This window comes from Aedes albopictus, chromosome 3, assembly GCF_035046485.1.
Source record: "Aedes albopictus strain Foshan chromosome 3, AalbF5, whole genome shotgun sequence".
Classification (NCBI taxonomy): domain Eukaryota; kingdom Metazoa; phylum Arthropoda; class Insecta; order Diptera; family Culicidae; genus Aedes; species Aedes albopictus.
In genome coordinates, this window is record NC_085138.1 from 226,452,719 (window position 1) to 226,479,578 (window position 26,860).

A 26,860-nucleotide genomic window follows, 5' to 3' on the forward strand; every position below is an offset into this window, starting at 1 on the left:
ACTTCAACATTCTTTCAGTGATTCCTTCCAGAATTGCTGCAGGTTTTTTTCTTTAAAGAATTCTAGTGAGACTGCTTCAGAAGTTCCTCTTGACAATTATTCTGAGATTCTTTTCGGGTTTCTCCCATGGGTTTCTCCTGGATCCTTTAAGAGATTCTTCCCGGGATTCATTTGAGGACTTTTTTTTTCCTGTGATTCTTTCTGGGTTTTCTTCAGGATTCCTTTCGCGAAGAAATTCAGGATTTTCCCCGGATTTCTCCAGAGATTCCTGTGGGGAGTTATCCTGAAACTCGTGTTGGGATTCTTCCCGGGATTGCTTCCGGGATTCTCACGTGACTCGTTCATGAATTTCTTATGTGATTCCTCCTCCACGGATTCCTCCAAGATTATATCATGCATATATTTTGGCATTCCTTCTGTGCTTCCTGTAGGGATTCTTACCGGGATTTCTTCAGCGATTTCTCAAGTGACTTCTTCTGGAATTTCTTCTGTAATTTCTCCAGGGACACCTCCAGCATTATTTCAGGCATTTCTTCTGGGTTTCCTTCAGCGTTTCAATTATTCGTCTTGTTATTCCTTCATGGACTTATACTGGGTTTCCTTTCGAGATTCCTTCAGTTCCATTAAGGATTTCTACCAATATTTTTTTGGGATTCCTTCAGGGCTTTCTGCAGCGATTTATTCAGCATTGTTTCAGAGATTCATTTCAGGAATTGCTTTCGGGATTCCTCTAGTGATTCCCTCGGGAAATACTTTTAAAGATTACTTCAAGATTCTTTCTGGGATGTCTTCAAGGATTTATTCTTATATTTCTGGAGGAATTCCTTCAGGGATTTTCTCAGGGATTCCTTCAAGAATTTCTTCCAATATGTACTCATCTAGGATTATTTCATGGATTCCTTTCGGGATTCCCTCTTTTGTGATTCCTTCTAGAATCCTTACTGAGATTACTGTGTGGATTAAAGCCTGTATCCGCAATAATCGGGACACAGAAGTACGGCTGTAGCTCTGTAATGAATCGGCAAAATTGGCCAAATAATTGACTCAGAACTCTTTGGTGTATGTTTATTATTTGTGCCAAATTTCATAAAAATCGATGCATTACTTTTAACTTTGGATGAAAAACAAACAGACGTGGTTTTAAGCATTTTGTACAATCATGACCAATTTTCATTCGCATAGTAGATGGTTCTTTTAGGCTACAGTTCAAAGTTCTGTGATGATAATTATGAAATTTCGTTAGCAGTTATGATACTAACAGCGACACTTTCTTGCAAAATTTCATCAACTTTTATCGATTGGTTTGAAAGCTACTTGTGTCGATAAGGGTGAGTGTTAGTGAAAGTTTTTCGTGTTTTTCATGTGCGATGTTTGCCTATTCATAACTTTCGAATTTATCTGCCAATTTTCATGAAATTTTCACAGAAGGTAGTTGATTATGTGTATATTATGTCTGCAAAATTTGATGATTATTGGTATAGTACTTTCAACAGTACAATCGAAACAATAAGGGGTGCTGACTAATTGCTGTCTGAGAGGCTAAAATCGCGTTCAGTCCCAATATATGTTTCGACTTTAAAATTGTTGGTAGTGCATCGATTCTTTTGAAATTTTGCGTATGCAATGAATGTAGATTGAGAGGTTTGTGTTTAAAATTTCAACCATTTTCTTTGCGAAATTCAAAAGTTTCAGCACTGACAAGCAAAACTAGGGGCTGTACAAAATCCAATGGCGCACATTTTACTCTATCATTGCTACAACAAAAAGTACATCACCGATTCACATGAAATTTTGTAGGTGAAATGAACACAGCTTAAGATATTATTAGGCCAAATTTGAACATTTTTTATATATCTATTACAGATTTGTAGCTGTATTTCTGTGTCCCGATTATTGCGGATACAGGCTTTAGTTTTGGACTTGCTTCCAGGATGCGTTACCTGATTGCCCCAGGAATTTCTTCTGGATTATTTTCAGGAATTTCATGAAAGATTCCTTCCAGATTTCCTTCATTGATTGCTCCACGAATTCCATTCATTTATCACAAGATTCCTCCTGGGATTTCCTGCGGGATTTCTTCAGGGATTACTCGCGAGATTCTTTCAGGGATTTCTTCAAGAATTCTTAAGGCAGACACGCTACTCAAATAACGTACATTTTGTGACAATGTCTCGTTTCGTGGCTCCACTCTTGATACTTACGGCACTGGGTAGGTTTCTGAAAATGTTCCTCAGCTCTCGAAAATATTATCATATCAATTGGTCGTGGAATCAGTTGATTTTTCATCTGTTGACAAATATTTAGAGACGACTTTCAACGAACTTTGCGGCCTGTCATCGTATGTAGAGGGTGTAAGTTTTTAAAGGTAAAGTCTTGAAATCAATAGGGTATCGCGCTACTTGGGCGGTGGCTTCTATATTCGTCTGTTTGCCACTATAACTCAGTCAATTTTGAATCAATTGATTTGAAATGTTGTACACGGGTAGATACTATACCTATCTCACCACATTCCAAAAGTTGTGCCAATTGGTTCAAATTTGACTCAGTTATAGTGGAAAACAGAATATAGAACCGCCGCCCAAGTGGCGCGAATCCCTATATAAGTAACAGGTTTTGCGAGAAATCGTCAAGAATTCGTTTGGCCAATCTTTTTTGTTAGCATCAAGCCTCCGTATGGCCATCTACAAAAACAATCAACTCCCCCACCGCGGTGCACCGTAGCATTATGCTTTCGTTTCAATTACTCTTTAATATTTCTATTTTCTCTATCGTGGTGCAAGCACCGCACAAAGCCCCCTTGTTTGTCGATATAGAAGTGCATCGAAGGCAATTGAAAATTAAATCCGCCCGATTGCCATGCGGTGTGGATAGATTGACTTTCTCCAGATCGACCACCACACCACACCACCCACCGCAAGCAAGCAAGCCAAGTACCTTACCGTAAGGAGGCCAGAAGCAAATAGGTGCCACCATCGTCGCTGACGCCGTCTCCGCCACCAAGTCAAACGACCGTGCATGTTTCAATTAACTGGCCCGGCTAAGCGCAAAGAGGATCAAATTGCAACAGGGGGAAAGCCTATCAAAACATTGAAAAATGAACAATAATCGTAAGGAGTGTTGAGTACTTTAAAAACTGCAACTAAATGTGTACATAAATTTTCAGTTTTTGTCAAAAAATCGAATCTTCATGTACCGTTTATATTTTGACTGGATCAAATTAATCTCTGAACCATTGTCTGTGTCTGTGTGGTGGCTGCAAGGGTGGTGTATCCCATTTATCATTTTCTTTCAATCCAACAAACGGAACTGTGTAGTTATTTAGTCATCATGGCTTTTTCGTTGTCGATTTGTCGTCTGATGGTGTTGAGCAGTGTAAGGATGCATTTGTAGTCCGGGCGCTATATTTAGTCTAACACAGAGGTATGGTTCGTTTCAGCATGAGCTACTTGTTAACGATAGAGACTTGTTCTTCGAATGGAGCATAATTGCAAATGAAGAGATCTATATTAACTCTCGACTACTTAACTTGTACGAGCTGGGTATAGATCATTATTTAAAACCATCCGCGAGTCGTGTTTTGTCCCTGGTTATTAGAGTCTATGATTTGCTATTTCTCGCAAATGCATTGCAAAATATAGTTCTCCACATCAGAGAGGACAACCTTCGTGGCTTGTTTACAACTCTGTTCATCGCGAATCTTGTACACACAGATGCCAGCGGAGTGTCTATGTTTAGCTTTGCTTCTTACCATGCATCCCACGATGGAAAGAACGGATAAAGCTACAATGTGTTGCTCGCTAGTGCTGCTGCTCCGTATTTGTTCAACATTAGCGCACGCCGGATAATTGCAACTCAATATCAAATCAATGAACTAGATTTATAAACTCCATCCTCCAACCTAACGAGTTCGGTCCGATCGGTTTTGCGGTTTGTGTTGTTGTGGAGCGTCATCTCGGGCCTAGTCACATGATATCTATCGGCAGCGATCATGCGCAACATTGCTTGAAGGGTTTCTGTTTCAGACCACGAACACTTTCGGACTAAATCGGTTGGAAGTCAGCGCGACATTTTGGAGGACTTAAATGAAAGTTGTTTAGTTCTTGATGAAATATTAAGAAATTGAATTTAAATTTTACACACAAACTTGAGAGGCACAGATTTGACGCACGGAACATCGAATCACGGTATTCGTGCTTCCCGGGTTTGCTTGCATCTTTTGTAAAAATAGACAAATAATCCAAATCACGCGAATTTGTTCATGAATTCACAATATTCCCTTACCGATCAGACTAAGGCTTGAGTCCCCTCCGTTGTACGTAGGAGTCATCTCCATTTTACTCGGTCCATGGCTGCGTATCTCCAGTTCCGCACATATGCCGACCCACCTAGCTCGCTGCGCACCACGTCTTCTTGTAGCCTCCCGATTTTCGCGGTATGGACGATGGTTGGTTCTCTCAGCAGCTTATGCAGCTCGTGGTTCATTCGCTTTCTCCGAGTCCCGTCTTCCATCTGCACTTCTCCGTAGATGGTACGCAACACCTTCAGTTCAAAGACTCTAAGGGCGCGTTGGTCCTCTGCACGTAGGGTCCATGCTTCGTGCCCATAGAGGACTACCGGTCTAATCAGCATTTTGTAGATAGTTAACTTCGTGTTACGACGAACTTTATTCAATTGTCGAGTTCTGCGGAGTCCAAAGTAAGCTCGACTTCCTGCCACAATACGTCTCTGAATTTCTCTGCTAGTGTCGTTGTCGGCGGTCACCAGTGAGTCCTAGTACACGAATTCTTCAACCGCCACGATTTCATCACCGTCGATAAAAATTCGGTTTGGCGGGTGGGGTGATTCATCCCTGGAGCCCTTTGCCATCATGTACTTTGTCTTTGACACATTAATGACTAATCCGATTCGCTTGGGTTCATTATTTAGTCGGATGTACGTTTCCGCTATCGCCTCAAATTTGTGAGCTATCAATATCATCAGCGAAACCAAGCAGCTGAACGAACTTCGTGAAAATCTTTCCACTCGTGTTTATCCCCGCTCTCCTTATTAGACCAAGCCCACTCGTGGGCTTCATACTACACACGCAACAGCACGTCGTTAACGATTTTTAATTTCATTATCCACCTATTTTCGCACCGGTCGTTCGTTCCCATGTGAGTAAAATAATGATCGGTCGGCTTTGCGCACCGGTGGTCTCTATTCTATCCGTACCATCGGTTTTTTTCACTTCTGTTAATCATCGTAATATTTTGTATATTTCTATGGTGTTATTCCAAATCTTATTCAGTATAATAATCTGTGCTCATATTTTGAAAGAAGAGGTTTTGGATAAGACTGAAAACAGTTAGTAAAAATTGAACTCAATTCAATAATTCCCTTGAAGATTTGTTCCAGTTTTGGTGCGTTTAAAGATATCATTTTCTCAATAATGTATGATTGTATTTAATCCCGGAATTCAAGCAATCTTTTTTTAAATTATATGTTTGTTGCTTACTGTATGACTTGTAGGTTGAATTTTTATCTAAAATAATATCCATCTCTTCGATATCCATGTTGCCTTTCTCGCATGAAATTTATCTGAATTTGAGATTTTGAGCATCTTTTTTAATAATTAGGTTTATTGAATAATTACATCCCTTGCATTTCCAACACATTTATAACGTAGTTGTCTCCTTAACAACTTCGCGTAGGTCAAGATTCTTGAATCCTGGTCATAGTAGAAGCTGTCTTCTAACAGTCTGCGATAAGTTTGCACAACCTTTTTTCATTAACGTGTATTTTAACATCAGCTAATTCTATACTCAGTCACAACCTTTTAGTTACAAAGCATCAATCGGAAATCTTAATATATATTGCGATCTTTTATAAACTGGTATATGAATATTTTGTTGGAAGCAGATTCTATGCGCTTGAAGTAGACTGCGTATTTGTCAAAGTACATAATGAGTCCACTCTCCTTTTTGGCACTTCATACAACAATTGTTGTATTTTAACATCCAACGCCTTGCTTTTTCTATAACGAGGAACCTGCAATATGGCAGTCCTGCACACCGCCTATTTTAATTGACGAAACTTGGCAGCTCGACTACATTTGTTTTAGATTTTTATCGGTATGATTAAAGTTTGTTTTTACAACAAAAAATAACTGTAGTGTTCAAATGATATCTGAATTGAGTTAGGTACAGTCAAAGCATCTTTGAAAAATCGTAACTACTCTTATCTAATCTTATACATACGCAGCCAGTACGGAATCACCCTGGAAAGCAATCGTGTTACTTTTCTTGTCAATATTGATGCTTGCAGCATATCAGAGATATGACACATGCATCAAAGCGGCCAGGTCTACTGCGTTGTATTTACGCGCAAAGATGATACTTCGAAATACTTGGAGTACAGAATATTTTCTTTCGGCAAGGTACTTCTTGAATTTACTGAGGAGGAAGGATGCGTGGACATATTGTGCCAAACGATCCATATTGCATGTTGATGAATATGTTTTAAACACGGGGGTGCTACGGTGATCTGATTTTGTTTCCGCTTATCATGCGCAACCAGAGCACACTAATACCAACATTCACTCAATACAGCAGCGGGAGAAAATAAGGAAAAACGCACATCGGCGAACAAAGTTCACAAAAAGAGGTATTGTGTGACTTTTCACAAACAATTATCATTCTCTGTAGGAACTTTATCTAAACATCGACACTCTCAAATTGAAAATTATCAAATAATGTAGCTTTTTCATGATCAACACTTTTATGAGATCTAATGTAATGTGAGCGTTATGCACCGATACCCCTCGTAAAAAGGTAAACATTCAAATTTCACGACTGTGTTGGTGAATATTTTGGCTGGAGCATAAATTTATGCTCCACTAAGGAGGCACAATCCAACCTGTCAAACTCCATAGTGAAAAAATAGGTTGCCGTCCACTTGATTTTAAATATATGAAAATGTGGATAATAGAGCTATGAATAAATGTGTAATATTGGACCCAATTGTTGGGTTGTTTTTATAGATCTAATCTCGAACCTCCTATTCTGTATGATCGGTGTTGTTCACATGAGGTCTTCGCAGATTTTTACCCTATTGTATCTACAAGGGTGAAGTTACCCATTTCGCACACTTTCTTCCTAATGTCTCGTTTATTTAATTTATATTTTTAAAGTTATATTTAATAAACCTCCCGCTGACGACCACCATTTTCAAAAACAGCAATCAAACCGAAACTTTTTTGCCTTTTTCGAAATATACACGATAAAACAAAAGGCGAGGCACAGCTCTTTCAAAGCGGGGGATCTCAGCCCGGAAAGTGAAGAAAGAAAACCTTGTGGTCACTTATTATCGGTGCGATTATTAAAGGTGCGATTATGAACAATCGTAACTATTTTTAAGAGAAAATCAATACATTTTCGTTATGCATGATCCTAAAATTGGCGAAGAAGGGAAAACTTTATTCAGAACATACTTAAGCAAAGCTTGTCAATTTAAACCTATTATTTTTCTGCGTTTGTATTGTCACTCTATCACAATTGTATGTCAGACAATTTGTTGTGTTATTCGTGTAACGATCTATGATATTATTTGGTTGAAAATTTCAAAGCAAGTAAAAACAAAATTTTTAAATATTTCATGCAAACTAAAATAAATTCCTACCTATACAAAACAAGAAAATCATTCTCTAGAAACTGTATACCTGGCAACAAATCCATACTCATGTTCTTTCGTCTCCTCTTTACGCTACCCAGAGAGCTAAACGCGAGAGAGCGCACGAGCCTACGGATAGAGACCATACTTTGCGTGTCTCTATATTCTAAGCCCTGCTACGAACCGTACGTAAACTTTTCGCATTCGAGCCCTACTTAGCAGCGACCAGTGCGATTCGCTTCTTTGTTCGGGGCTCTACTTAACGTTAAAACGCTTGATGGAGCCCATGAGTGGGCTTGGTCTTACACCCTCTAACTTTTCGCATTCGAGCCCTACTTAGCAGCGACCAGTGCGATTCGCTTCTTTGTTCGGGGCTCTTCTTAACGTTAAAACGCTTGATGGAGCCCATGAGTGGGCTTGGTCTTACACCCTCTAAAGCAATGGTAAACAGCAAGCACCAAAGACCATCACCTTGCCGTAACCCTCTGCGAGATTTGAAGGGACTCGAGAGTGTCCCTGATACTATAACTACGAACATCACTCGATCCATCATCGTCTTGACCAATAGTATCAGTTTATCCGGGAATCCGTATTCGTGCATAATCTGCAATAGCTGGTCTCGATCTATTGTACAGGGGATAGACAAAATGATCGGGACAAGCAAAACTTCGCTTTTCAAAAACATTTCAACTAGCTGTAACTTCTCGGAAAGTGCATCAAATATTCTCAAATTTTCACTGTAAGTTCATCAACTAATCCACGAAGTTACGATTCTTGAAAAAGGTAAAATTTTCCGACAGCTAATTTTGAGCTGTTATATCTCCGGATTCAGTGAACCGATTGCAATGACATTTTGACCATGCATGACTTATATAATGAACTCCGAGAAACATTTGACTTAACTTGAATTTTTTAACAAGAGAAAAAGTTGTAGCAATTTTATTTTTGTCATGATTTTTTAGTAAATTGGTCTATTTTTAATATGCATTCCATTACTTTTACAATTTATTGGCGGCTATGTTGTTACTTTCCTTCATAACACATTTATGTATAAGTCAATTAGAGTAAAATTAAATGAACTATAATTTGCATCTTGAATTTTGAAACGATGTTGAAGTTTTGGATAATTTGGTGTTTATTAGAAAAATATTCTAATCGTTATAATTTTCTTCTGTGTTAAGAATTTTAAGTTAAGTCAAGGGTTTTTCATAGCCGTGAATTGCATATCAGACCCATCTTTGCTGGATTTCCTATGCAAATGGGACAGATATGCGATTCACGGCAGTATATAAGTCATAAATAGTCAAAATTTCATTACATTCGTTTCATTGAGTCCGAAGATATATGAGCTCAAAGTTGGCTATCGGATAATTTTTCCTTTTTCAAGAATCTTTATAACTTTATGAAGAATGGCCCGATATTTTCCAAATTTGGACCACTGATACACAAATAGTTGATGAACTTACAGTAACAAATTGAGAATATTTGATGCACTTTTCAAAAAGTTACAGCAAGTTGAACATTTCTTAAAAAGTGAAATTTTTGCCTGTCCCGATCATTTTGTCTATCCCCATACGCCGATTTGAAATCGATGAACAAGTGATGTGTGGGCACGTTGTATTCGCGGCATTTCTGCAACACCTGGCGGATGACTAACTAATTTTCAATACTAGTGCTCCTGAAAACGTGAGTTAGAGGTTCAGGGGGCCGGGCGTAGAGTAGAGACCAATCGGTATGTTGATCTTTAGCGATGTAACTCTTCTTTCTCCAACCGTTTAGGGGTTTTCAAATCTTCCTCCACCGCATGCAGTTGGCGTTCGCAACCGTTCACGAAGTCGCTATTTTGTATTAGGATCCCTGCTTAATATTGTCTTCGTAAGCCCAATAGCTGGAACCAGATACAATCTTAAAAATGAATTTCCAGCTTAACATAATTTCAAAAGTATCTCTTGGAGATCTTTCAATTCGGTTTCCTACTGTACCATGGTTGCTAATGCTCAGAACTGAAAGTAAGCAAGTTAGGTGAGGAAAAATGATTATGTGTTGATGCAAAAGAAAATGATTCACGAAATCCAGCGCATGAAGCGCATTTTCAAAAATCACTTTCCCGTGCCATTATTTTTAAAGCTTCTACTAATGATTCACGTCATAGCAAAAAGCCGCATTGAAACTAGGTCATCTATGAGATTTCCAGATGACACACGATCGGTAATTATAAAATCATCTACCCACTCACAACAACTTTTCTATAAAGCGCGCCACGAAAAGGTACGGGACAAACGAATAAAAAACAACGCAAAATTGAGGAGCTCAACAGCAACACACAGAGGGTCGGATTGATGTGAAATAAACTGGAAGTAGTTTCTTTGAACTGGGTATTCATAGCTTTATTAAAAATTTATAAGCAGCAAAACGATAAGTATAAGAATTTCTATTATTATTAAATTTTTCAAAATTTCAAGTCCATCTGTGAACTATAAGATAAAGGTTTTCTCAAAACGTCCTCCAACCAAAAGTCGTGTAAGTTGCCCATAATATTACATACCAATAATACGGAAAAAATGTTGGAATGTATGTGCAAAATGGTTCAAGGACTAAATATTGAAGAATAAAACGTCGGAACTACAAAAGTTCGACAAACATAAGTTTTAATGAACTCAAAATCGAAAGTAAATTTCTGAGCGGAGACTTATCTTTCTTTAAAAATAAACATTCTTATATTTTTCTGTTTAATTTGAACTCTATGGCTTTTTGTCTTTCGGCCATTTACCTGGAACATTTTCCGTTTAACGATTTACTCGTTACGCATCATGCAAGTTAGTTTGGAGTGCTATTTCGCATGACTTATGACGGACTACTTCTTCTTCCGAATTCTGACCCACTGTGAACCGATGCGACGCAAAAGCACAAACACCACTCACGCTAATTTCTCTTTCCGGTAAATTGTGTCAGCATCGACGACGACGACGCTTTTTTGCCCGATTCGTGGCTCCCTAGCTTAAATCCGCAATTCACGTCCCACGTTCCACTGTTGCGCTTCCATATGGTCTGTGGCGGTCGCGGCCGTTCGGCGGATCGGCAGATAGCGCGAGCTCATCTCTCCCCCACACACTTTAGGCTAACAATTGGCTGCGGCTTCGTGAGAGAGTTCGACGTGATGACGTTCTTTAGAGTTTGGCATTACAGATTAATGCGTCTGGGATGTGTACATCCCAAAAAGCAACGAAGGAGAACACTGCTCGATTGCGTTTGCGCCTAATAAAGTCTCAAGTTAGTCTAGTACGACCAATCCGAAGTGGGCAGGTTCGATTCTCAGTTCTTCAGGGATTCCTTTCCAGTGAAAAGCCAAGAATTCTCCAGGCAGAATAGGGCAGAATAACCCTTTGAAATTATAAACTTTGAATATATTCATAAGTCTCATTTCATTCATAAGGGATCTCCAGATAGCCTAGTGGTTAAGGCTATGGATCGCCAATCTGGAGACAGCGGGTTCGATTCCCGTTCCGGTCGGGAAAATTTTCTCGACTCCCTGGGCATAGTGTATCATTGTCCTTGCCTCACAATATACAAGTTCATGCAATGGCAGGCAAAGAAAGCCCTTCAATTAATAACTGTGGAAGTGCTCAAAAAACACTAAGTTGAAGCGAGGCAGGCCAAGTCCCAGTGGGGACGTAGAGCCATAAAGAAGAAGAAGAAGATATTCATAAGTACATTAAGTTGGGAAGGCAGACCAAGTTCTAATGGTAACGTAGAGCCACGAAAAGCTGAATGTGAGATACTTACTTGTTTAAGTAGGTGCAGCGCACTGAACGAGAAATGATCGGCATTACAATTGAGAGATTATATTTGATTTGTCACAAAAGGTACAGACGAAGCCGCACTCGAGCCGGTTTTGTCAACCAGTTAAGCTGTTTTTATTTTGGAACAATCATATCCCCAATTGAGGATCTGTTATGGCATTAGTCGACGAAATTGGCTTAAAAGTCGATTACCTTTTTAGTCCGAGTTGAGGTCAATTCTATCAGTCCTAATTCCGTTCGTTATGTACCTACTTGACCTAAATTTGTGCAAATCATCAACGCGCAGGAAATTTTCCATTTTTTTCCAAATGCTACTGTAAATTAGGGAAAAACTGAACTACATTGTATTACGTCAACAAACCATAACCATAACCCAAACGACGTCATGCTTTGTATAAACACATGTTCCTCTCATTTAATGACCATAATCATCGCAAACCATGTGTGCACTCGGAAGATTTCTCAAGCGCCAGTCAGTATCGTAAAATTCCACCCGAAAAAATATCTCACAATCAGTGTAAATCAAAACAAACTAGAGCCGCTTCAGTCAGTCGTCCGTCGCAAATCTCCGCGGCATTATTGGCCAGCTGGGCTCAGAGACGAAGATCAGAAAAAAATTGACATGTGAACTATTTCCCCATGCCCCCGTCGCGGAGTGCAGCGCAACGGGCAGACCTAATGATGTTCATAAAACCGACCATAAAATAAACAAATGAGGTCAGGAGCAAACAGATAGGAATTCCCGCAATTTTGCTTTCGGACCGTTCGTTCGTTCGGTCATTCGGCGGATCCGTTCAACTAGGTACCTACTGATCGATCATTTGTTTACTACTGCTGCAACGTGCTGGAACGGAGAATTGGCAGTGGTAGCAAGCAACACACAAAGCCACTTGCTCAAGCGTCCGGGTAATAGAACACAACCGGACGGATCAGCTGGATGTGGAATAGGGTATTGGCATGTGACTCAGTCTAAGGTAAGAGTCGGGTTCACCAGGGTAGTATTGCACAGATCAAAACCGGAATGGACGATTGCATGTGACCTAAAGAATAAGGGTGAGAATACTGAGTAGACTCGATGTTTTGGGTGACTTGATCGAATCCTATGTTCTAGAAGGGCGCAACTCCTATTTTGAGTATGTTTTGTAAGACTACGCTATAATCGAAACTAGCTTCAAACCTTAGTAAGGTCTTGGGGTCTTTGTTTACCTTTTTCAAATTTCAATTCTCTGTAGCTTTTGTTTAACGAATCCTAGCAATCTGAAATTTTCTGACAATTATTTTTTCGCGAAAATAAACCTTTCCCAAAAATCAAAAGCATTGAATGACCCCTAGGGGCGCTCCCCCCCCCATTCTGGTGACCACGTGGAACCAATATGACTATTAATTTGGGGCCCCTATAATCATAGCTGTAAAGGCATTCAGCATGACCTTGCTGAAGGTGACGGGCTCGGTTTACGGTCGGCCTAGAAACTTTTCGTAAGGGAAATTACCCTTACTCTCTTGGGCATTTAGTATCTTCGTGCCTGCCACACGATATACATATGTAAAATAGTGATTGGTAGAGAAAACTTTCAGTAAATACCAGTAGAAGTGCTCATAAAGCTGAGAAGCAGGATTTTTTCCAGTAGGGATGTTATGCAAAGAAGAAGAAGAAAAGAAGAAGATGACTATCAATCTCTTTGTGTATCATAAGAACAACAGACATGAGAATCTACGAAGGTTGCACCATGTGGCGCCAGGTTTTGGAACAAAAGCTATACGAAGTTCATTGTCGTTACCCAATTGACCACATTCCGGAATCCCTGTAACTCGTTCCGCATAGATCAGACCTGCCCAGAACCCATAAAAAATGGTCTTAAAGAATATGTTTCTCATTTCAGTGAAGTGTGCAGAGAAGTTATGCAATCAAATGCATAAAGGGAATACATTTGTGGATTTCCAAGCACATAGCAATGATGAAAAGTAATATTTCGGATGTTCCGGATTTCCGGAACCGGTTCTCAATAATTAGACAATATTAACCCTCTAATACCCAATCCCGCCTTTAGACGGGGTATAGTTTGAGCATTTTTGTAATTTTTGTTTCGTGGGAAATCAAAATTTTTATATTTTTGGCTGATATTCAGGACTGTTTTGTACATCTCAAAATATTTTTGGCATATTTTGAAACACACTTACATTTTTTAAAAATCATTGAAAAATTGATGTTTTAGTCACCTTTCAGAAGTCATTGTTTATTTTGCTTTGAATCGCTACAATTAACGTATTTTAAATTTTTCCCAAATCATTCTATCCTAGTTTAATAGTTTAAGGGAATCGAATGCACTCTGAAATTTTTTTCCTTAAAATTACACGGAAAATAAAATTTTCCATGAAAAAAATTGAAATAAAAATATTTCAACAATAATCATGAAATCTCAAAATGTTTTCATCTCAAAAAATCCGTACCCCAAATAGGCTTCCAGGAAAAATATGAAAGTTTGGGAGTGTTCAAAAATAAAAATTAGAAAAATCAAAAACTGAAATTCACGAAATCGAGAATTAAAAAGAATCATCTTCCAAAACATGTTTAAATCGATTTTAGATGACGAAAAATGATGTTTAGATCGAAATCAAAAATTTGGCTATCAGAGGGTTAATGTCTATAATCAAAGTCCACGTGAATATCTTTCCAACGATTCTTGGACAGTCCTGATTACTTGTTTGGTTGCAAAGTTATAGCTTGCCAAAGTTAGGGTCTCTAAAGCGGCATTTTTCAGTTGAAGCAGGTTCCCGGTGGCCACAGTGGCCAAATCCGGATTTCTCCGGTGGTATTGAAAACTAGACTTGTGCCCCTTTCATTGGAGCCAAAGAGATCCAAAATCGGACAAGCCACTGATTTTTGCGTGCTGTCCATAGTTTGGGGTCAAAAATGACCCCAGGATCTTATTTGTAACTTTTTTTAGGGACTAAGGAAGATTAAGCAACACAGCGAAGAGTAGGGGTAGTCGGGGTAATTTAGCCAATGGGGCAATTTGAGCACCACTGGAAAATCACCTAAAATCGAGTAATTTTTGAAAATCCATCTTGGAGCTCCAATACTGGTCTGATATTGAAGCGATTGAAACATTAGAACTAAGTAATTTGGACTCATAGTAAATTAGAAAAATAAAATTTAAAATTTTTGGCCAAAATACCCCGACGAGGGCAGAACAAAAACACCTCATAAGACTACTCTTGTTTAAATACCTTTGATAACTTTCAAATTAGTTTGTTTTCTGTATACTTCAAGTTGGTACTATATGATTCAATATCAAGCGAAGCATATGAAGTTTTTATTGCATTAGGCAATATAAATTCTTCATTGAAAATATTACCATATTACCCCGATGGTTTAAAATCAACGCAAAAACAACTCTTTTTTCAAAAATCATTTTTTGGGATTTAAACACGATTAGCCTATGATATTTTTATGCAACTAGTATAGTATTATCAGAAACATTCTGACCATACGATATGCGAGAGATTCAACGTTGTTTTCTGCATCTTTAATCGACTTTTGCTTAAGGTGGCCAAATTACCCCGATTTACCCTACATAGTGAATTAGTTTTTTAGAATTGCAAAAGTTATTCAGACTAGAACGTGGCCTAGCCGTTGGGCAGAATCATTGGTGAGCTCGTTTCATATTGTTCACGGTGGAAGACTAATATTTAAAAAAAAATAGTGTCGTTAAGTCACCCATCAAACGAAAGCTAAAGGATCTATTCTTTCATTTGGTGCTAAGAGCGAAATGTTATATCAGGGATTATTTCCCATATATATTTTGGGTGAAAAGTACCCAAAAATGGGTATTCCTTTGAAATTTATTTTAAAAAAATAAAAAAAAAATAAAAAATCTATATTCATACATATTTTGTGAAGTTCGAAAAAATTGAATTTTTTATTGCATATTCTGATAGTACACTAGTTAGACAATACACATTCCAAATTCATAAAGATTGGAGCATTAGAACCAAAGTTACAGCCCGTTGTAGTGCGCACTCTCCAAAAGGCCAAGACGAAGCGCGAAACTTCAAACGCGATAATCTCGAAATGGTGTTTTTATAAAGTGAAGTTATGGTGATCACGATATCTTAAAAACTAGTATGTAAACTTTCAGGAAAAGCAGTCCTACCATTGTCTTGCTTCCTGCTACGCATATAGATTACAAAATTTGATGATTTTTGGGAGAAATTGAAGATATTTGACAAAATGTGCGAATTTTTGGAAAATATGAAAATGGGGTGCTCAAGGAATTCAAGGGAATAAATGTAAAAGTTCTTATATGTCAAGGAAAGATAAAAACTGATTTATTGTAAACAGTGACTGTAATATTTCTTGAACATCTCCGAAAAAGATTATCATAGTCCTGAAGGTGCAGGGACAGTTTCATTGTCATCTACCTTTGTATATTAGTTTTTTTTTGTTAAATTCTCGAAATCTGAAAAATTACCGTCAATTGTACCTGAGTGGTTTCAATTTTTAACAAACACATTATTCACAGTTACTATTTAGAGTAATCAAATTGAATAGTTCAGACTGACCAACAGGTCATAAACTAAGGATGTGTATTTACAGTTTTTTGTTCACTTAAAAACTAATTTACATTGAAATGTTTTATAAGCAAGCATCATTAGATGGCCCAGGGTGTAAACTGTGTGCTGATATTTCTACTCTGGAGCATCGCTGATAGTTCGTATTTTAGATTCTGAGATATTTTAGCAGCCTTGAGTCATCTTCATAAATACTTTCATTTGCAAGAGTTAGTAGTAGTCTGGTTTACATAATATATGGAACAAGTGAGCATATTCCACATTGTCAAAAAGCTGTAACGTTTTAGCGCCAACCATTAATAATATTTAAATAAGAAAACAGACGGTAAATCTATTTTGAAGAATACGCTTTCGTTAAAACATACCAAAATACCAGAAGAACACAAACTTCTGTAAAGTAGGGACTACTGCGGCATTATAATTATATGTAACACTTGTTTCTTAAGATCTATATTGAATTAGTTGAATTTATCATCCATAGCAACTGTTGGGGTGTCTATGACCCAAAATGAAATCTGTAATACGTCATTCAGAAAAGTAACTGCTATACAATGAATCAATCGCCTCATAACTTCATAACAAATTCAACATAATAAATAAAAAAGTTATATGAGAAATTTAATTCCCTAACACCCCAAAAAAAGATGAAACTAGACTTTTTTCACAAAAAATGTCGGTGTTCGAAAACCACCTTAGTTACATCAAATATTTTACCTTAGTTTTGTTTGAAATGAGTTGTAGAACATTTTCATATAAGTGTGGGCCACCTTAGTGGTAATCCTTATAGTATGCCTTTATTTCCCACGCACATTTGAAGCGAATTTGGAATAAGTTAATCAATTTTTTTACGGTTTGGCGATTTTTCAAAGTAGTGTGTGAACACCCCATGAGTTCTTAACAATCCATTCTACGGTACCTCAGGATTTCAAATACGAATCAATAAAAAAAGTTTGCAAATCGGTCAACTAGTAAACGAATCAGTCTTATCTGTTTCGTCGAGAAACAACGTTCATATGTTAAGGTATTGTTCCGTCTTTAAACGGCTTTCACCAACATCAGCTTAACATTCATCGACGAAAGACCCATCCATGTTTTTGTACGGATTGTTGTTCCTCGGTAATTGGCACTCTGCAGTCTGTGCTCCATTTTGTAAAGAGAACAAATGATGCCTTTCAGCTAAGTAGCACATAGTTCTTCTTCTTCCCAAAACTTGAACACGCAATACGGCGTGCAGGTGATCACCACCGTGTTTGAAAAGTTTGCCCTTTCCAAGAACCGCACCTTAATCTGTCCGGTGATGCGTTACGTTATTTCCATTTAACAAATGTCAGCTACCATCGTTAACTTCCTTCCACGGTCAATGGCACATGACGGGAGAGGGCGCTGTTTTTCTCCACAGTTTCGATAATATTCTGCATATCATTTCGTTCCATACTGATTTGCGCCTCACTGGGTGAATAGCTCTCAAATCGAGAGAAGACAAAACAAAGGAAAGATGAAATTAGGTCATCACTGTATAGTAATAATAAATTGTTTTAAATTTCTTCATCAAAATATAATATAACATATCGCGATATAAATATTACGGATAATCGAGTCCGACGTGTAATTCCAGGAGGTACCGTAATTCGGGGTCAAATTGATCACTTTTAAACAGTTTTTGCGCATAACATCAGTGGCAATTCAAATATTGTCAAAAAAAATTCTGTAAAACCAATACCCAGTGAATCTCCATGGAACTATGTTATTATTATTATTAGCTTTATTAGGGAGATTTTCAGCCCGAGGCTGGTTCATCTCCAAGGAACTATGTGGTAGAATTTTGTTCAACAAATTTAAACTTTAAGTTAAATCCAAAAATAAAAAAATGGAAATGCTACTTTGGGACGAAATTGATCAGTATACAAAGCATCGGTTGGAAAGGAAAATTTCTTTCTCTGCTTAATTTTGCTCTTCTAAAATCGAATTAAGCGTTTAAAATCTTATAAATAGTGAATTTAATACTTAAACTGTAAAATTAAATTTTAAAATTTCCCCCTTTAACGCCTAAAAGTAGGCAATTTCAATTAAATAAGTCATTTCTATCACAATAAATGACTATTTCATTAAAAATGAACTTTTTTTTAACGATTTCATGTTCAGAATAGTTACATAACTTCCAAACCAAGGCTCCACAAAACTATTAAAATAGAGAATTTACGGGAAGTCCTATTAGCAATCGATTGTTTATTAGCAATGATTTCAGTTAAATGAGAAATACATTGTAAATTCCAAAAAAATATGAAGCAAAACTAACTTTTTTCTTCAAAAATAAAAGTTTACACTCATCTCTAGACATCTACGAATCAGATGACATAAGAAGTTTAATATCATTACGACGCTTAAGAGTTCCTATAGTATGGAATTACAATGTAGTACCCGAATGATCAATTTCATCCCGCTGATCAAGTTGACCCCGGTTTACGGTATCTCTTGAGAAATTCTTGTACAATGCCCTAATCAATTTATGAAGAAATTCCTAGATGAACTCCAGGAGGACTCCATAAACGATCTAAATTATGAATCCTAGCTTGAAGGAAGGAACTGCTGGTGGAATTTTTGAAACGAATCCTTGAGATATCCCAGGAGCAATTAGTATTTGTATTTATGCAGTAAAAAAAAATCCATAGAACAATTCCAGGGAGAAATCTGTGGATGAGCTCCAGAATGATTTCCAATAATTGTCACAAAGCGTTTCAGCAAACCCAACAGAAATAGCTGAAACACCTTCAGAATGGCTGCATTGCGTAACGTTTAGTGACGCCAAAATCCATTGTTTTTAAGTTTTTATGCCTCGGTGTCATGTTTACTGCAATCATAGTCATGATTTCGTGGCTCAGCGTTTTCTACTATTTCTGAAATCGAGAATAGCTTCGCATAACGCTTTTAGCAATTATAGCTTCTGGTCTTGAGGAAGGTTATAATTGTTAATGATTTCCATCGTTTAGGCCATGATATCATGGCTTTAGTCATGGGTAGCATAAAGCAGTTGGGTTTATGACAACGATTTTCCCCCGATTATTTAATAAAATATATTAAATAAATTGAGCATGAGCTTGAGGTTGATTGACCGCCCGTAGATGCTACTCCAGTATCGCCAGACCAGCTACACTCACACTAGGAACCAATGAGATTATCTGCCGGGGACTAGCAGGCATTTTCAGTGTGTGCGCGTTGGTGATCTTCTATTTTTAGGCGACAATGGCGTCCGCCACGTCAGCTTGCAGGTCAATGTGGGGAAGGAGAAGGAAGTGATGATTGCAATCGTTTGTATCCACATCAGACCGAATATACCTCTGCGTCTGCACAAACTCATGCAAATGTCGGAGTTTTGGTGGGATATGGTCGGCAGAGGGCTCACACATTGGTGCGTTGATACCAGGCGTAAGGTGTTAATCTATCACCTGCTTATGCGATAGTTATAAGCTAAAACGGCACAGTTCGCTTGATTGCATAACTTGTAGGTGTTATCTGATAGATTGACACTGTGCAGTGAAAGTTCGAAGGAAGGGAAACGGCTTTTCAAATGTTTCTGGTTCTAGCGATGGCTATGGACATATACATGATTTGTATATATAGAGAGGAGAGTATAGAGAAAGTGGACAGAAAGATACAAAGTAGAAGGAAAAGGACGGGCCAGGGATTGAAGCCAGGACCTTCTGCATATGAATCAAAAGCGATAGCCACTAGACTATCAAGCCCGTCTTCTATCTATTTCACCTAATCACCTAATGTGTGAATAAATAGTATTATATATTTACACATTACACATAGTACATTTACGCATTACAAAAAAATGTAGCTTTAGCTGTAACTTTTCGTAACAAGCCTAGACAGTAGGCCGTCCCTTATTTTGCAAAAATTGGAAATGTTATAAGTTCGTTAGTGGAAAATGTTCGTTTTAGCTAAGAAATGATCGTGTCAAAATTTGAAGTCCGTATCTCAAGGCTAAGTGGTCCCTCAAGGGGCCTAAAGTTGTCAAAAATTGTATGGGACCAAAAAACATGAAATTTTTTTCGACAAAAAAATATGCTATCCCAATAAAACCGGTAATTTTAGGACCATAAAGGGCCAAAAATGTGCTTAGATTTGCGATATCTCTACTCGTTTTTGAGTTATCGAACAAAATAGGGTAAGTTTCCTTCGGAATCTAAAAAAATGGTCAAAAATGCTGATTTTTCGATCGTTTTTTGTCAATATCTTGAAAACGAGTAGAGATATTGTAATTCTAAGTACATTTTCGGCCCTTTAGGGTCCTAAAATCACCGGTTTTAGTGGAATAGCGTTTTGTCGAAAAACAAATCATGTTTTTTTGGTCCCATTCAATTTTTGACAACTTTAGGCTCCTTGAGGGACCACTTAGCCTTGAGATACGGACTTCAAATTTTGACACGATCATTTTTAGCTAAAACGATCATTTTCCACTAACGAACTTATAACATTTCTAAATTTTGCAAAATAAGGGACGGCCTACTAGACAGTTATCAAATTTCCACTGTTGGCTGATCAACTAGTTCTCTATGAATGGTCCATATTCACGCTAAAACCGCTCAGCACCTAAAATGTGTTACAGTTACACATTCACAAAAACAGCTCGTACACTCTTCTAGATGCGAAATGTCGATTTGTTTTTGTTTGGCAAGGTCACCAGTAAACCTAGCATTGCACATTTTTTTTTGCGAATTTCACAATTTTGCAGACGCAGGAGCTGATTTTGTGAATGTGTAAGTGTTACACATTTTTGATGTAGTCTGGAAATTATGCACTTTAGTGCTGAGCGGTTTTAGCGTGTTTGGGCAAGCCATCTATGCTAATGCTCATGCTCAATGATCTTTGGGCTAGAATGAATAATTCTTTCATAAGTGAGAGCGATCCTGGTAAAAGGTTTATTTATCTGGCAGTCATTTTCAAACTGTTGTATCTCCAGACTCGATGAACCGAATGAAATCAAATTTTAAACCTACATGGCTCATATAATGAACTTTGAAAACTGTTTTATTAATTAACTTCAAATGAACTCTTTTTTCAGTTTGGTTAAGTTCATCCAACAAAATGTTCTAATGAAATAATAATAATACACGGCTAGTCGCGTTCGGAAATTTTCAACGAAATCTCAGCTGCTGAACGTTCGGTAATGGTTTTCTACCAAAAATCTGTAAAAAGTTACCGAATTTCGGTAGAATGTTATCGTTTATCTGTGAATATCTAACGAAGTTCAATAAACGTTTCCAACTTTACCATTTTTTTTCTGGTAAAAATATATTACTGTTGAGATTTTGCTGAACATTATTAGGAATGATGTCCATTTTTCGTAAACTTGCCAAGGCAGCCGAGTCTACCGAAGCCTCGTACTGTAATTCGATGTGGTTGATGCATTTATTCACAACTTCCTCGCGTCTCTACGACGTACCCTACAGATTATCATGGTTTAGTTCAGACAATCGAATGCTGTTCAGTAGTAAATTGATACCAAATACAGGGTTCCTTGAAATACGTTGACCTCCTCTTCTTCCTTCCTCCTGGATCCGTTTTTAGATAAATTAACACCGAGCTTTTGAGAACAATTTAATTATTGTGTTTAATGTACTGCTGTTTTTCGCATTATTGTCCCATGTTGTAGGGGATTCCCTACATGGAACAATTATGCGTAGAACGTCAGTTTAGAATAATGTTCAGTGCGTGATATCGTTTCTGGAATCAAGTTTTGTCAATTTTTATCCCAAATATTCAGTATTTTAAAATAATATAACGTATACGGAAATACTGTATATCAAGAAGTTGTTTGTTACGTTTTTTTTTAACTTTTTGTGCTTATAAGGGGCTGTTTATAAACCACGTAGTCCAAATTTTGGCTAACTCAAAACACCCTCCCCCCCCCCCTCGTTGACTTTTGTTCATACAACATTTTTTAAATATGTTTGGTGCGTAGACTTCGGCTAGACCTACCCCCCAAAAAGTCTATGTGGTTTATGTAAGGCCCCTAAAGTATTATAAATATGTAAAAAAGAGCATTTTTATCCCAAAAACGTGGCCTAAACTTATGTGGTTACTCTGCAAATGATTCATTTCCTCTTTCCTACATGCGCAAATACGCATGACTTCGCAAACGATTTGTTGATTGATGCCCCGTTTACCCAGTTTCTGCCTTCACACCTCCATCCCTTGGAGGACGAGAGGGAAGCAACTGTTGAATTAGTTTATTGAGTCTCTGTGTCTACACACCGTACTAACATAATATCGTGTTTCCGTTTTTTTCTCGCATTGCTCTTTGCAGATCTATCCCGGGCGCAGCGAACTCTGTCCAAGAGTCTCAATGAATTCAACTTCGAGTGCATCGGTTCGACGCAAACCGACGATGAGCAGGTGATAGCAGATAGCCTTAAGCAGTTTAGTAAGCTCATATCGGCGATCGAAGAAGAACGCGATAATATGGTGAGTATTCATTCCCTGACCAGCCTCTCTCTCTCTCTATCCAACTCTTTCCGGGGCTTCAATTTGCTGTTGTCGGCCGACCATTAAAAGTCAGCCAATAAGGTGTAGCAATGTAAACATTTACCGACCCGAACGAGTTACATCATCATCATCAACAACCACACCGCACTTGATATGTTTCATTTTTCACCTCCTTCCTGTTTCTCGTTTTGTTTGCTCGTTTTGCTACACACACAGCTGGACCGGGCGCACGACCAGATCGTCGGACCGTTGGAGGAGTTTCGCAAGTGTCATATAGGGGGCGTGAAGGAGAACAAGAAGAAGTACGACAAGAAGACGGCCAAGTTTTGCCAGGCGCAAGAAAGGTTCCTCAACATGTCCTCCAAAAAGCCGGGGACTGCCGTCGTAGAGGTAAGCGCAATGATTTTATTCCTATTTAGATACAGATTAGCTGATATTAACTTATAAAAGTCAAGAGGCTTAGACTACGAGAGGATTTTTTCTATGGCAAACCAGTATGATAGTCTAGAAATTACAACTTTTTCGTAATGCGATTAGTGTATTGTCTATTCATTATATTCATAGTACGTCACCTTTGTTACTAATGGGACTGATATGTGAGTGGGGGCAGTAGATACCACATCATTAATGGAAGAATCTGCCGTCTAAAATAGGTATCCTAGAATTCTAGAATTCCCTAGAAAATCCCTGCTGTAATTACTGAAGAATTCGCACGAGGATTCCCTGAAACAATCTTAGCTAGAACTGCTTAAGGTATCCCAGCAAGAACCCATGGTGGAACCCCAGCAGGAATTCCTGTAGGCATCCCAGATATAATTTTGGAAGAAACTGGAGAAATACCAAATGAAATGAGGTTGGGTTGGTTAAATAGTTGGACAGTCTTTGGAAAGAAAAAACAGATTTTCCATTCGGTTAAAAGTTATGTCCATCCCAGTTCCACATTTTGGGGTTATTGTTTACTTATAGTCTCTCTCTCTCTCTCTTCTTGGCGTACCGTCCCCACTGGGACAAAGCCTGCTTCTCAGCTTAGTGTTCTATGAACACTTCCACAGTTATTAACTGAGAGCTTCCTCTGCCAATGACCATTTTGCATGTGTAAATCGTGTGGCAGGCACGAAGATACTCTATGCCCAAGGAAGTCAAGGAAATTTCCTTTACGAAAAGATCCTGGACCGACCGGGAATCGAACCCGTCACCCTCAGCATGGTCATGCTGAATACCCGTGCGTTTACCGCCTCGGCTATATGGGCCCCGATGTGTTTACTTATAGTCTGAGTTTTTAAAATTCTTACAACTGGTGTGTTTTGCGTGGTGAAATGAAAATAAAGTTTAAAGATACAGAATGACCCACATTTAACGCGTAAGGGTAGGCAATTTTTCTTAAAAATCGTTTTACTTTCACAAAAATATGCTATTTTCAAATAAAATTTATATGTCAACATCAATTTGAACTCATAGCTATGTTTAATAAGCCTACCATGAATTGATACACGTGATTTGTGAGTTATTTGAAATACAAGGCGTCATAGGAGGCGATTTTTTGGAAAACAGTCTTTCCACCGGGTTTCAATGCACATTCAAAAAAGTTGATATTTTTATGTAAAATGTTATGTAAAACCTAAAAAAATCTTCAAATATATTCACACTATTCATTTACGTCAAAAGTTCTTCCATTGAAACAGAATTGTAGCGTCCTATGCTGTTGAAGGATGTGGATCCCATAGTGATCAACTACCCCCCAGATTACGGTACCTCGATTTAGTGGACTCTTTATTTTATGTAATTCGATTTTATGTACATTTTGCCTCCATTTTATGTTCATTTTTTAATGGTAAAATCGGTTTAAAACTTGAAGTTTGTAAATATTATGATGACTCGTAATGCAGGGGTTTTCAGCCTTCATATATTTCGCGGAGCACTTCATATCAATAAATTTTTTGTGGAGCACCCATAATAGCGCCATACCTCATGACATACCTAGTTTTATAAATTTATCTTAATCCCATACTTTCCTCTCTGACTTCTTTTTTTTATAACTAGGGTGCCTGTACCAGTTATCGCACCACCTAAGAAAAACTATTTCTACAAAAATAAGAAGAACACCGACGAATGTAAACAATAAGTCAAATGATTGATTAGTTTTCAAAATTTACAGGAAAAATATAAAAACGGAGCCAAAACTACTTTTAGTATTTATTACGGCGTGTGCCAATGATAGGAACCATGTACCAGTTATGGACACATTTGTTAATTTGGGTTCCACTTCGCACTATTTACATGCATTCCTTATGGGATTTGCCATAACTGGTACACTATGGCGAAATAGGGTGCAAGGAGGCCGAAAAGTTAAGGAAAATGATTTATTTCTACCATAATTTGAGCAAATTGTGAAGTTTGAATGATTGCAATCATCTTTTGTGATCGTGATCTGTTGTTCACGATTTTTTCTTGTTGATTTGTTGAAAGGTTGAAAATCAACTATGGCGAATTTGAGGTACTATAGCCTTAACTGGTACACTGAGCCTATGTATATCTCGCTTTGTCGATGATCACGATAAGCAAAGAATATGGGTTGATTCTCTGGCGACAGATCCCTTAGCAATGATAACATTTTTTCATCCAAACTGCCCATTCGCCAAAGCTTTCTAACAAACTTCTTTCAACATTTCTTATGACTTCCTCACCGAGAATTGTAATCTATTCCAGATATGTGATAGATACTTAATTGGCGTGTACTCAGCTTGTTTGAATTCCAAAATGTATAGCAAATTCCATAAAAAGGTCATTGTAAAGCTTCGGCAGATTACTGACAAGATGTGTGATAAATTACTTCTCATGGTAAAATCAGAGCTAGTTAATCAAGGCTCCCCGATTTCAGTGCCCCTTCACTGGTACATTCCCATGTATGAATTCCTGGAAGAATCTCTGAAGAAACCGCTTGGGCGATTCCTGAAGGAAGTTCCAGCAGTTCCTTCTGAAAGAATCCATGAAACTACTTTTGAAGAAATTCCTACTGAAATTTCTGAAGTAATTTTAGGAATATTGAAGAAGTCTCTAAATATATTTTCGAAAGTATCACTGAAGGATTTCAGAAGGAATTTATAAAAAAATCTCAAGAATATTTCCAAAATAACTCCTGAAAGAATTTCCGAAGATAAAACAAGAATATTTTAGAAATCCATAGATGGATTTTCTGAAGAAATTTTAGGTGAAAAGCTTGAAGCAACACCTGGAAATCCCTGGTGGAATATCTAACAAAACCTTTTAAGTTATTTTTAGAAAAATAAAATCATAGAGAAATCCTGACCGAATTTCTAAGAAACAACATAGAGGAATACCCGGCGGAATTTCTGTAAGAGAAATGTATTGAAGGTATGTGAAACAGTCTTGGGAATTTGCCTACTCTTCTCTTGTACAACTTCTTATGCAATCCTTGGAGAAAAGTCTTTAGAAAGCTTCTGAGAAAATTTTAAAAGAGTTCTGAATTTCTGATTATCAATGTATCTGTGAATCATTTTCCAAAAAAATCGAAAGAAATGGAGTATTTTTGAGAAAACTCATGGAAGTTTTTTTAGATGAAGGTTTTGAAAAATTTCTTAACAATTCGTAGATAAATTTCTGCAAGAGTTTTTGGAGAAATTTCTGGAGGACAATCTAAAGTCTTGAGCGATATCTAGCAGATTTTGTGAAAGAATTTCTGCCTGAATTCCTTTGAGATTTTCTGGATGATTTTCCAAAGTAAATCTACAAGAAGTTTCCAAAGGAATTTCTTTAAGAATCTCTGGGAGATTTTTTCAGGATCTCGTTAGAGATTTTTTTAAAATAATCCTAGGATAGATTTCAGCAAGGGTTCATGAAAGAATTATCGAAAAATCTGGAAGTTTCCCCAAAGTAATCCTCGGAGAAATTTGTAAAGAAATCTCTGAAGGAAAATCTGGAACTATTTTTGAAGAAATTATAAGTCGAATTTATAATGAATGCTATGCAAGATTCTCTGAAGAAATCCCTAGAAAAACTTGTGAAAATTTCGGAATGGATCTGACCATTTTTTTTAAAAGAGTTCCAGGAGGAATTAATTTTTTTTTCTGACAGAAATTTAGATTAAAAACAAATCCCGGAAGCAATTTCTAAAGTAAACCCCGGAAAAAGTTCGGAATAAATCCTTGGGAGATTGTTTCAGAGTATGCTTAAAGGATTTTCCGGAGGAATTTTTGCAGAAACTCATACACAACTTTCTTACACATCTCTTTGTGAAACTTCTGGAATTTCTGGAGAGTGAATTCCTTGGAAGAATTCCCAAAGTAACCCCAGTACAAATTTTTGATAGGAAACATTTTCTGAAAAACTGG

General features: G+C 37.6%; 1 protein-coding gene across 4 annotated transcripts in view; it reads left to right on the plus strand.

Moving 5' to 3' along the window:
• The window catches only part of LOC109397769 (rho GTPase-activating protein Graf), a 178,426-nt gene that overhangs the window by 87,207 nt on the left and 64,359 nt on the right, over positions 1-26,860 (plus strand). For all 4 annotated transcript variants that reach the window (XM_029878110.2, XM_029878112.2, XM_029878111.2 and 1 more), the window contains exons 3-4: positions 22,333-22,490; positions 22,728-22,901. In XM_029878110.2, coding sequence (XP_029733970.1) covers positions 22,333-22,490; positions 22,728-22,901 — 332 coding nt within the window. The remainder of the gene's footprint in view (positions 1-22,332; positions 22,491-22,727; positions 22,902-26,860) is intronic.